The following is a 12,350-nucleotide window of genomic DNA, read 5'->3' as shown; positions in this document are numbered from 1 at the left end:
CGCCGCCTACAATGGAAGAACGCGAAGGTGCTCCGACTTGCCATGGAGCAGTTGGAGCCCAAGGTGGCGCAGGCAGCAACGGAGGCGACTCGAATGGCCAAGTTGAAGCGGTTGCACAACAGGGCATCCACCGGATGAAGGGGCTCATCGTCCTCTCCTACCCCTCGTCCGCCCACGGCGACGACCACAGCTCCACCTCGTCCTTCGAGAACCAAGATCCACCACTATCCACGGATTCCGACAGCTGCGTCGATGACCGGAAGGGCAAAGGCCAGGCAAGGAAGTGGTGATCCTGCTCCTCCTCCATTTAGATTATCATTTTTTACTTGTCTAAGTTAAGAACTTGTCCAACGATGAACTGTGATGATCTTTTGGATGATGTAGTCAGGTTTATGTTCATTTCGTTGTCCGTTTCAGGCGATTTGTTTGTCCGTTGTTTGATCACGTAGAGTAGTTCATCACGTTGCATGCGTAGTATGGACATAGAGTGCCGGATATAATGTACGCAGATATGAAATGTATTATTTGAGAACGCGTCCGTGGGCGTTTGAGAGTCTGGATTTGACAAGTCGGGCTGTAGATGCTCTAAGTACAAAAGTGTAGTCTTCCACGCACGCATGGTGTGTTGCCAAAACACTGAGGGTGCAGCCATTCGGAGAATCTTTGCAAACCTTGAACACTGAAACTTTGCACAATTGTACTCTTCCTCACATGTTATGTTCCCTACGCAAAATAAGTGTTAGTTTCGAGGTAACCGGAGCACTAAACAAAAACAATGGACATGAAATGGATCACTGAGCATGGACGCGCTGGCCAACCAACAGCCACATCCTGCAGCTGCACGATTGTGAGCAGACAGTTTATTTTTTAGATCAGTGAGCAGACAAATATAAGTATCCGGGGAAAGACCGAAGGATGTGGGCGCACGTGAACAAACTAGCTCGGCAGGCTGTCCCCAGAAAATCCGTATGTCCATGCGCGTGTCTGCCCACGCTCTTCATCGAGCTGCCAACTGCATCGGCAGATGCATGTGCGAGTTGCCAAGAAGAGACGGGTGCATGTGAGCCATTTCTGGCGTATCCCTTTTGTTAAATGATTTGAATTCAGATCAGATCAGACAGGATATATTACGTGGAGGCATTGCTTGCGAGTTGTCCGCGGCAACTGCGTCCCTGCTGCCACGAGGATCCTCACTCTGAACATGCATGTCGATTATGCGTCAGACTCAGTACTAGTATATATAATAACAGCTAGGTTGTGATAGGATCAAAAACCGGCCCATGTGACCACCTAGCGGAAGAGCTAGCGAGATGAGAGTTGCGGTGGTGGGAGCCGGAGTGAGCGGGCTGGCAGCGGCGCAGGAGCTCGCGGCGAGCGGCGGCGCTCGCGTGACAGTGTATGAGAAGGAAGACTGGCTTGGCGGGTGTGCCAGGAGGACCGTGGCCGTCGAGGACGGCGCCGGCCTTGTCCACCTGGACCTTTGCCCCATGGTCTTCAAGCAGGTCGGTAGTCTTTCATCCTGCATTTTATCAATGATTCGCTCATCCTATTCAATAATTTAGGGATCCCCGTCTTGTGTCATGGCAAAATCTTTTACCCCGATTAGATTCAATCAACCTGATACAAGGACAGGTTAAATTTCACTGGAATCTCAATACATCTGGGCCTTGACAGTCAACATTCACAGATTCCAGTGGATAATGACAATAAAATTTGGAAATAAAAGATTCCATCAAAAACTAAAATATGCATGTGGTATCTTCGGAGGGAGTTGTGCTAACCAATGATAACCTCGCCCGTAGCAATTGGCCCGTTAGCAAGAAATGTAGTTTTTGTACTCACAACAAGAAAATAAAATACCTCTTTTTCCAGTGCTAGTTTACGTGTTCTATGTGGCCAGTCATTCAAATAACGTCTAAATTGTATCCGCTAACAAGTGTTGCCAACAATTTTGGTCATTGATTGGACGGTATTCTAAATAGGTTCACAACGCCGATAAGGGTGGGAGCGTATGTCTTGTTATGGTCGCTTTGGCTGGGTAGAAATGATTTGATTTGTAGTAGCAAAAACGCTTCTCCTTTCGAGGTTATTCTCCACTGTATGTACTGGCTTCATACGTGGTGTATTCTACATTGAACGGAGTATAGACCATCGTTCAAAGCGATATGTATGCGGTTGGAGATGGTGGTCATGGAGGTTTTTACCCAACATGGATGGCAGCATAACCTCTGGATCAGTCCACCGCCTCCTTCGAGATAGGCATAGTGTCGGTCATATATGACTTTCCTGCTGCTGATATGTCGTTTTCTATTTTTCTTTTGTCAGACCGTTGGTCTTTGGCTATGTGCATCTTAGTTGTGAAGAGGCGCGGTGTTGCTCATCATGTTATGTATCCGCTTGATGCTACATTTTGGGTTAATAAAAGCGCCTTTTATCAAAAAAATAAAACTACTCCCTAGAGTATGTCCAGATAGATAAATAGAAGTACTCTAGTTAGATCATCTACTTTTTTTGCGCCTAATTATATCATCTAGTTGAAGTAACTTCATATACTCTATTTCATATATAGCCCACAACCAGTAAATACATAGGACCCCACAACCAGTAAATACATAGGACCCCACATAGGACCCCACAACTTCATATACTCTTATTTTGTCAAATACCATGTTACCGTTCCTACCTAGGAAAGGCACGTCTATTATACTATTAAGGATAAGGCTCCTTTGACTCGAAGGATTTCATAGCATTTTTAGAGAATTTTTATTGATCCTAATCTTAGGAGTCAAAGTACTGGAAAACATTCAACCAACTGAATTCAAAATATTGTCAAAATTAGTTTAACTAATGGAAAATATCCATATACTCCCTTCATTTCATAATGTAGTGCATATAGATTTTTTTTTAAATCAAACATCATAAATTTTGACCAAGTTTGTTGAGAAAACGATTTACATATAGAATGTCAAACATACATCATTAGAGTAATCATAAGATGTAGTTTCATATTTTATATATATGGTACTGTAGATATGAAATATTTTCTCTGTAAAATTGATCAAAGTTGCAAAGTTTTTTTTTAAATCGGTAAGCACTACATTATGGAATGAAGGGAGTATTACAAAAAGGAAAGAAAAATTGCATGCACCTCAATATAAATTTAAAGTAATAACATGAAATGTTCACATTTAAAACCATTTTGATATCTTTATTTTTCAGTTAAAAATTTTAGAAATATTTTCTAAATTGGCTTAGCTATTGAGAAATATTTATATAATGAAAAAGTAAAAAATATTCGTATGTTTAATTTGAAATGTTCATCTGATGTATAAAAATTTATACGTTTTTATGTACTGTAAAATAGAGTCATGTTTTTGAAAAGAGGGTTCATGTTTTTGAAAATAGTTGTCCATGCATGTATATATGAATAACAAAAAATGTAAAATGTGCACAGTACAAGAAGAAAAAAGAAAGTAAATACATAAACAAATAAAGGGAAAAATGATTGTATTTTGTTTACATAAGCTAATGTTTATGTTGGAAATGGAGTTTCACTTCTTTAACATTTGTACCTATATAATGATATTTAGGTATGCCTATCATCTTAACTACTATGACTCATAACAGAATGTCTAACCTCTTAATGAACACAAAATCTCTTTTGGCAACATGTGTTAAACTTGTATAGTGTTATATTATGCATTGAACCAGGCAACATGCCCCAACATGATGCAATTGTTAGAGTTTCTCGGGTTGGAGATTGAAAGAACGGAGATACCCTTCTCGGTGAGCACAAAATTGGATAATGGAAGCCAATGCTACTGGAGCACTAGCAATGGTATCTCAAGCCTTTTGGCACAAAAGAGCAATGCTTTACAGCCCAGCTTTTGGTGCATGATCCATGAGATACTTAAGTTCAAGACTGACGTGCTCGGGTAAGCAACCCAGTCAACTGGTTATCTTGATTGACCCAAAGTTAACAACTTACTGTACATCTTTTTGTGACATGTTATGTGCAGTGATTGATTAATTTATTGTCTGCTTTGGAATTGAAGGTACCTGGATTATTATGAAAGTAACCTTGATCTTGATCAAAATGAAACTTTGGGGCGATTTGTTCAGTCGCATGAATATTCACACCTCTTCCAAGAAGCTTATCTTGTACTATTTCGAACCAACTTACTTCCTTTTTATTTAACTAGCAATTATTTATGGATTTTCCCCTAATTTTGACTTAAAATGTTTAGATTCAACCTTATTATTGACTTCCAAATCTATTATTATTCTTGTCATTCCAAGCTAGAAAGGAGTATAATCACATTATGCAGCTGAAATTACTTTTTATATCATCATTTTTACGAAAAACATCAAACTAATATATTTTCATAGAATAGTAGATATTATAGACTGCCCATGCGCTATGTTTACAATATTTAGATTGCCAAAGCTTTATAAATTTTAATATTTGCTATTTAGGAGGTCAGCAGGTTAATTTGAAACAGAGAAAAAACAAATCTAGTATGAATAAACTAAGACATGAACATAAATAGTTACAAATAACGTTGAAATATTCACATAGGAACTCAAATGTGTCACTCCTACTTAGACTCTTTATTTACCTACCGGGGTTTTCCACCAAAAATAAATCTATCTCCCCCGGAAAGAAAAAGTATTTCTAGAAATATCGACTTGAATGTTGATTTCGTGAGAAAATATAACTTAATTAATTAATGCATATGAGAAAAAAATTAGGCTTGTTATTTAGATCTGAACCCAATATTTTCTATGAATATTTTTTTAAAAGAGTGCATTTCCTTTTTAATTTTTACTATTATAAACTTAGATTTTACATTTCGATAAACTAGAAAACCAATTTTATTAAGAGAACAAATGGAATATTTGACCTGCGGGATGAAACTACCTTTGTTACTATGAAATAACAAAAGGTTTGGAAGTCAATAAGAAGGTTGTTTTGGACAAATTAGTCTACAGCCAACCAGTCCATAGAACCCACTCCAGATTTTTGTTTTGGACAAATTACTATGGAATAACAAAAGGTTTTCTGATTTATGAACATGTACTTGCTTGCAATTTAATCAATTTTGGCTAGGTGTCTAATGTGTGTGTGTGTGTGTGTGTGTTCTGCAGATTCCTATATGCACATCTGTTTGGTGCTGTCCATCACAAGGAGTTCTGGGGTTCTCTGCTGTCTCTGTGCTGTCATTTTTTCGAAACCATGACCTTTTTCAGGTGAACTTTGTTCTGACACATATGTTACTTTAACATTGCTGTCATGGTTGTGCATTTGAAGGCTAATTATTTTATTTTGTTCAGTTGTTTGGGCACCCTGAGTCCTTCATTGTCAGGGGTTGTTTGCAGTCATTTGTAGACAAGGTATGTTGGCCCTTCAGCCCAAACAAAGTTAGCATTGTTATATAGTTGGAATAGATCATTCGAACATGATATTATTAAAAACTTTAGTATTGCTGACCGAAGAATGCAACCATTGCGCACTCCCAGGCAAGAGCGGAACTGGAACGCATGGCTTGTCGAATTAAGACCAGCTGTACAGTCAAATCTGTTTCATGTGATGACGGAGGTACATGTTTTTTTTTTATTTCATCTGGATGGCGATTGAACAAATTACAGGCTGTTTGGTTCTTAAGTAGTGCCATTCCGTCTGTAATTTGGTTTTGTACTTTGAGCACCTTTTATGTTCATACTTGCCTACACAAATGATTTTTCATCTTATTATGGCCGCACTTGAGGACACGTTGTTCCATTGCTCGCAGGTGGTTATAGAGTCCAAGAGGAAGATGGTTCAGAAGAAATTTATGACAAGGTCATACTTGGGATTCATGCACCAGCTGCTCTGAAAGTACTAGGTGCTGAAGCTACACATGAGGAATTGAGAATTCTTGGTGCTTTTCAGTATGTCTGCAGGTAATGCATGCCTTTCATTAGTTGATGAATAATAGATCCTAGTGTGATCTGATATATCTATTGACTGATGGAAAAATTTATGTTACAGTGATGCATACCTCCACTGCGATAAAAGTTTGATGCCACAAAATTTATCTGGATGGAGCGCCTGGAACTTTCTGGGGGAAACAAGCAGGGATATGTTTGTTACCTACTGGCTAAACCTGATTCAGGTGCATGCTATGATTTTCATATGCATGATAAATTTATAATACATAAATTTAAATGGTGGCATATACATAGATGGGTTACTAATTTTGGTATATTTGCTTTATCTGGCCTTCTAGAACATTGAATCTGCTAAGACTTTCCTTGTGACGATCAATCCACCTCGTGTTCCGGATCATGTACTACTTAAATGGTGTGTGAGACATCCTGTTCCGTCTGTGGCTTCTGTGAAGGCATCTATTGAGCTTGATCAGATCCAGGGGAAGAGAGGAATATGGTTCTGTGGGGCATATCAAGGTAACTTCTTAGTTTATAAATAAGAAGGCATTTGTTCTAAAACTATTGCCATTTAGGGTTGAAATGAGCTAAAGAAAACTAGTTCTTAATTGTCTCGTCTGCCTTGAATAACAGGTCATGGTTTCCACGAATACGGACTCAAGGTATTTTCATGCGTACCTGGTCTTTCTGCACCTTTTGAAATCACCTGTCCGAGGGATGAGAGGGACAGAAGCAGAGGCTTGGATTAGATCTTCACTAGTTAATTTTTCCGATTGCAGTATTGCATAACGCTAATGTATATGCCAAGTTGATGACCTCCTAAGCTCATATAAACTTATTTCAAACATATGTAATGGTACCTCAGTCTACCTTATTGGTAAAGTCATTAATCCAACCTTTCGTTAGCATTAATAATCAGCTTAACGACCAAACTACTCCGCTAGTGGCTGGGTCTACTAATACGTCATGTACATTTTAGTGTCACTTGCATTATTAGCCGGAGTTTTTCATGGAATAGTTATGAAGGTCTGTTTGATTGGGACATGTCCCATCGGTGCAGGCTGGCAAAGCAGCAGCTCAGGGTGTGCTTGGAAAGAAAGCCGACCTTCTGGTGAACACAAAGCAGATGGTCCCATCGTGGACCGAGGCTGGGGCACGTCTTCTGGTAGCAAGATTTCTTAACCGATCAATATCCATCGGTAACTTGATGTCAGTTCTTACGTCAAGCCGTATGCTAGTTATGCCGCATCTAATTATCTTGATTTCTTACCTTTATAGTTATCTTTCAGATTGCTCGAAGACGGAGGCAGCATGCTTAGATTTGGAAATGCTACTGGCAAACACCATGTAAAATCAGTCCTGCGAGTTCATGACCCAATGTTCTATTGGAAGGTCTGTGCGTACACATGCATTTTTGGATCGCTAGCTATTGTATTCCACTCCAGTTGCTAGATACGATCTTCTCATTTGGATTAGTTGTGTTTATGCTGCTGATGGTTGGCATATCTCAGATTGCAACAGAATCTGACCTTGGTTTGGCAGATGCCTACATTAACGGCTGGTGCTCTTTTGATGATAAGAAAGAAGGTCTTCTGAATCTTTTCCTGGTAAAATTATATCATAGTTCAGATTGGGCTATTTCCCCTCTTTTTTTTTCTCAGATTAAGTCTGTGATTCATTTCTCTACAGATTTTCATTACCAACAGAGGTGCACCCAAGAGCAGTAGCAGCATTGTCAGCAAAAGGTATCAAAACCTTCGGTTCTCTACTATGCTCGATTGATTGAAGTGAAGACCTATAATAAGCAGTAACTAATCATGTATATAACTATATATTGTTGGCAGGGGTTGGTGGACACCTATGCTTCTTACCGCTGGGCTGGCATCTGCTAAATATTTTCTGCGCCACACCTCAAGGAAGAACTCTGTAACACAAACTCGTCGAAACATCTCACAACACTATGATCTGGTCAGTACATGTGTTTCTTCCTTTTTTTCATTACACTAGTGTAACCAGTTTCTTCGGTCCAATTGGTAGTTACTGCAGATGCTATTGATTTTTTTGAATAGTCAACTCTATATGTCTGTAGTCTGTACCAAACCATTTATGTATATATTTCTGTGATCCACCATGCATTGCCGTAACTCAGTACTAACAATTCATTTCCTGTCGTATATTTGCATTCAGAGTAATGATTTCTTCTCGCTTTTTCTGGACAAAACGATGACATATTCTTGTGGAATTTTCAAGGTTTGTCAATCTTATGGTTTGGTGCTGCAGTTTAGAAACAAAGTTCAGTAATTTTGTTAATATTAGGGCTACAATTAATTTTGTAGAGGGAGGACGAATGCTTAGAAGAATCCCAGATACGTAAACTGAACCTTCTAATTTACAAGGTAATACAATCATACCTCTCGAGATAATTGACAAGGTAATTGCCAGTTAGTTAGAAGTTGTTTCCCTGGTCTGATGGTGATTCAATCTTGTAACTTGCATTTAATAAAAGGCTAAAGTTGAGAGGGATCATCATGTCCTTGAGATCGGCAGCGGCTGGGGCGGCTTAGCAATACAAGTGGTCAAGCAAACTGGCTGCAAATACACTGGAATAACTTTGTCTGAGGAGCAGCTTAAATTTGCTCACGGAAAAGTTAAGGAAGCTGGCTTAGAGGTTAGTCATGTGATACTCCTGCTGTTACACGGTATCCAGTTTGTTACCTGTTGTGGGCTCTAGCTGCATGGAGTCTGAACAGAGGAAGATCAAGAATCCTTTCGATGTAGCGTATTAACAAATTTATATTTGAAGTACTATAGTTCATTAAATTCATATCTTTTCAGAAAAGGTATCGATGTTTGAGATTAGTCAAGAAGCATTTTCATGTATTTCAAAAGGTACAGTTCCATGTTTTAATATTGGTCAGTGAAAATAACCATAGGAACATTTTGGGAGGAAATGGCAAAATGAATCTCGATCCAAAACGTGAGATATATAAAAAAGAAAACAAATGCATACATTTAAAGTTTATATTTTACCCTCCTCTTTCCTTTTCCTCGTATAACATGCAAATATCATTGAGAACGGAGCGGTGCTCAGTTAGCTATAGCACTCGCCCGTGAGCTCCCAAAAGCCATGTTTGAGGTGCAGCCTCCGCACCACTTCTACCTAAAGTCCTAAACAGCATGCAGTTAAGGGAGGGAACATCCCCCTTTAACCCGGTTTATTTTTACAAATGTAATTGCACTAATATTTTGATAGAATCAGATTAAATTTACTCCCTTTTGTCTTGAACTTCTATCCAACAGAGCATTGCCTAATCAAGACAACTTTTGTTGTAGTTTTGGGCCTGCTAGATATGTGAGTTGGACATTATACAGCAGAACGCTCAAATTTTACCTGACAACTCTACTATTTTTTCCCACTAATTCTCAGGATCATATAACTTTCCTGCTGTGCGACTATCGTCAGATACCAGCTCGCAAATATGACAGAATCATAAGCTGGTAAGAATAGTACAAATATGATCTCGTATATATGCCCATGTATGTGTGGGTGGTAGCAAATTACGTATCCCTCTTCTGTAAATCAGCGAGATGATCGAACATGTTGGCCATGAATACTTGGACGCATTTTTTACCTGCTGCGAGTCTCACTTGGCTCAAGATGGCATTTTTGTCCTACAGGTCCGATGCTAATCTTAATTGTTTAACAGCACTAATGCTAAAAAATTCACTGAAAATATCTGCCTCTATGAGGAGGTTGTTGGGTCTAATTGCCAACATACCTTAACTTTATTCACTCTTGAACTAATTTTCATCTCCATATGTACACTTATGGGTCCATTCAGTCCATCACCATGCCGGACGAACTCTACGAGGAATACATTAGAAGCCCAGGCTTCATAAAAGAATACATCTTCCCTGGGGGTTCACTTCCTTCTTTATCCCGGATAACATCTGTGTCCGCCTCTGCTAGACTCTGGTATGTTTAACATCAGTCGGGTCGATGCTTAATTCGATACTAATGGTGGATCAATCTCGACTGACACTAGATGCACATTGAGTGCAGCATAGAGCACCTCGAAAATATTAATGGTGACCAGTATTACCTGACTCTGAGGAGCTGGAGGGACAACCTAATGGCCAACAAAGAGTAATTACCACTATGCATCCAGTAACCTTGTAAATTCGCCACAAAGTACATATACACATGCATAGTGTTGTCGTGGTATCACTCCTAATTTCTGTCCCTTTGCAGTGAAATTTTGGCACTGGGCTTTGATGACAAGTTCATCCGTGTATGGGAGTACTACTTCATATACTGTGCAGCCGGATTCAGAACAAGGACACTTGGAGATTACCAGGTGTGTGGACCTATTATATTCTGTGTATATATATGTGCTTATAAGTATATGACTTCATACTTTTTACTCTATGTATTCACCGGGATGTCGCACTCCCTATGTGTATCTACTGCATGCAGGTTGTGTTTTCTCGTCCGGGCAACAATAAGCTGGCCCTGGCTTGAGAACTGATCCTTGATCCTCTTCGCACAGCTGCCAGGCTATGTTTATCTAGCGCTTATCTCAATAAGTCAGTTCTTCCAATGTTTGTTAGCCCCATCTGGGCTCCCGACGGCTTAAAAGTGCTTTTATCTGTGTTGTTTTAATGGTTCAATGTTTGGTTTGTACGGGCTGCAGTGTATTCTTATGCAGTGGCCCATTTCGTGTGTGCAAGTAATAAACTTGCAGATGATGCATAAACATGTGCTCAAGTATCTTTTTTTCCCAAAATTTCAGTTATTTCCAAAACTAGTCGTCAACCCGTGCGGCCGCACGGGCTAGATATTTCACATAACACATAAATGTAAATTATTGAAAACATATTTATTTGTCAAAAACTACTCTGTATTGTAACTAACCATTTTATTGAAAATAACAAACCATTTATGTAGACTATTATTAGGTTGGGACTAAATTATATTTCTTTAGTAAGCCGGTGATTCAATATTTGAAGGGTATCGACTGATTAACTCTAGCTTAAAGTAGACTCCATGAAAACATGAAAGCCTGCACCATATCAACACCATCATTTTTTTTTGATGATAATGTGTAGTAGACATAATAAATAAATTACTCCTTGTGTTGTAGAATTGTAACCGGAAGCAAGCGGCATCTTGGATACTGGCTTATAACACTTTCAAGTAGAAAAAGGTGCAATAATGTGTCATCTAAATATACATGTGTCATGTGTACCTTTGTTCATTAGAGCGTTCTATATGTACCTCTACAATCATGCAAATAAATCAGTATAAAGCAAAAATATTTGCTAGCTTTTCCATGTCCCACTACTCGTACATATTTTCTCCAGACATGTTGTCAGCGATAGTTTAATAAATTCAGATAGAATTTACATTATACGATAAGAGATCACTAAAAGTCCAAAAGCACGGCATCTATAATCTTAGGACGGATATTGAAAAAACAAAACAGATTTCTCAACCTGAAGTGTTACTTTATCTTCATAACTTGAAGCACACGTCTATGTAATGCATGTGTGTGTATTTTCTATAGGAGTTGGATGACTAGAAAACCAATTCTGTCAAACTTGTAAACTCCATATAGAAATAGATAAGCAATTCTGCAGTCCGAAACCAATTCGTCTACTCTGACCCTAGTGTCGTCCCTGCTTAGGTTCTCCTCATATTGACCAAGTCTGCCTTGAAACGACAAATTTTGATGGCTTCAAAATGGAAGGGGTGAAGGAATACAGGTCTATCCATCAGTTTATTTTTTGAACGGAGAAGTCTATGAGTAATTCATTGATCACGTATTATCTATCACAACGTGGCATATGATGCAAAATCTACAACAATGCCAAAAGTCATTTATAACCCAACGTCTAAGAAACAGCCACACTCATTTCCCAAGTACCGGGGTTTCATTAAGAAATCATGTTTGTATAGATTTCATACCTACGTACATGTCCTCCACAACCTTTTCTATGCAGCAAAATACACAAAAAGTAAACATTACTTTTCCGATCTGAAGCTTCAGAAACAGCGAAATAATACTCCCTGACTATTAGAGATGAAGTAAGGTTTTTGCAGCTGGAGAAAACAAAAGCAAATTCCTGGTTGTAGGATTACTTGCTTGCCAGTCCCAAACGGTGTCTTCTCTGCTGCCGCTTCATCGAACTACTATAGAAATAGCATGTAGGATGCTCGGGTGGATGTTGTCCTTCTGGAGGAGAGTTCTCAGGATTAATGTTCCTCGGAAAATTGCTTCCAAATAGTAGTTTTGGAACCTGTTTAGAAAAATAACAAAAAGAATTAATCCTTGGTCTTAACAATTCTGTTTGTAATTTTGATATGACGTTCAAGCTGTAACAACAGTAACGATGCAAGATTCTAAACACATTAAAGCAGT

General features: G+C 38.8%; 1 protein-coding gene across 3 annotated transcripts; it reads left to right on the top strand.

Annotated features, from left to right (window-relative positions):
• The first annotated feature begins 1,257 nt into the window (after window positions 1-1,257).
• Window positions 1,258-10,759, top strand: LOC125534806 (uncharacterized). Of its 3 annotated transcripts, none has more exons than XM_087539471.1 (24): window positions 1,258-1,502; window positions 3,712-3,935; window positions 4,056-4,161; window positions 5,149-5,250; window positions 5,335-5,394; window positions 5,521-5,599; window positions 5,793-5,943; window positions 6,032-6,155; window positions 6,270-6,447; window positions 6,562-6,590; window positions 6,989-7,137; window positions 7,218-7,320; window positions 7,440-7,535; window positions 7,618-7,673; window positions 7,773-7,896; window positions 8,116-8,178; window positions 8,265-8,324; window positions 8,435-8,596; window positions 9,356-9,426; window positions 9,513-9,606; window positions 9,771-9,904; window positions 9,992-10,075; window positions 10,152-10,286; window positions 10,406-10,759. In XM_087539471.1, the coding sequence occupies exons 1-24, from the start codon at window positions 1,311-1,313 to the stop codon at window positions 10,455-10,457; spliced, it is 2,628 nt and encodes an 875-aa protein (XP_087395597.1). In that variant the 5' UTR covers window positions 1,258-1,310; the 3' UTR covers window positions 10,458-10,759. The 3 variants fall into 3 exon arrangements, with proteins under 3 accessions (XP_087395597.1, XP_087395595.1, XP_087395596.1); XM_087539469.1 differs by having other exon boundaries at window positions 10,181-10,286; window positions 10,406-10,758; XM_087539470.1 differs by lacking the exons at window positions 9,356-9,426; window positions 9,513-9,606 and having other exon boundaries at window positions 10,181-10,286.
• The last annotated feature ends 1,591 nt before the right edge of the window (window positions 10,760-12,350 follow it).

The sequence above is a fragment of the Triticum urartu genome, chromosome 2A, assembly GCF_056163025.1.
Source record: "Triticum urartu cultivar PI428250 chromosome 2A, HENAU_Tu73, whole genome shotgun sequence".
Lineage (NCBI taxonomy): Eukaryota > Viridiplantae > Streptophyta > Magnoliopsida > Poales > Poaceae > Triticum > Triticum urartu.
This window is presented reverse-complemented; position numbering and strand designations above follow the sequence as displayed.

Bases quoted from the DNA above. Each gene is read 5' to 3' on its own strand.
- LOC125534806 (XM_087539471.1), top strand. From the start codon at position 1,311: ATGAGAGTTGCGGTGGTGGGAGCCGGAGTGAGCGGGCTGGCAGCGGCG. The intron at 5,251-5,334 runs GTGAACTTTGTT...TATTTTGTTCAG, and splicing joins GAAACCATGACCTTTTTCAG to TTGTTTGGGCACCCTGAGTC. The intron at 7,138-7,217 runs GTCAGTTCTTAC...GTTATCTTTCAG, and splicing joins ATATCCATCGGTAACTTGAT to ATTGCTCGAAGACGGAGGCA.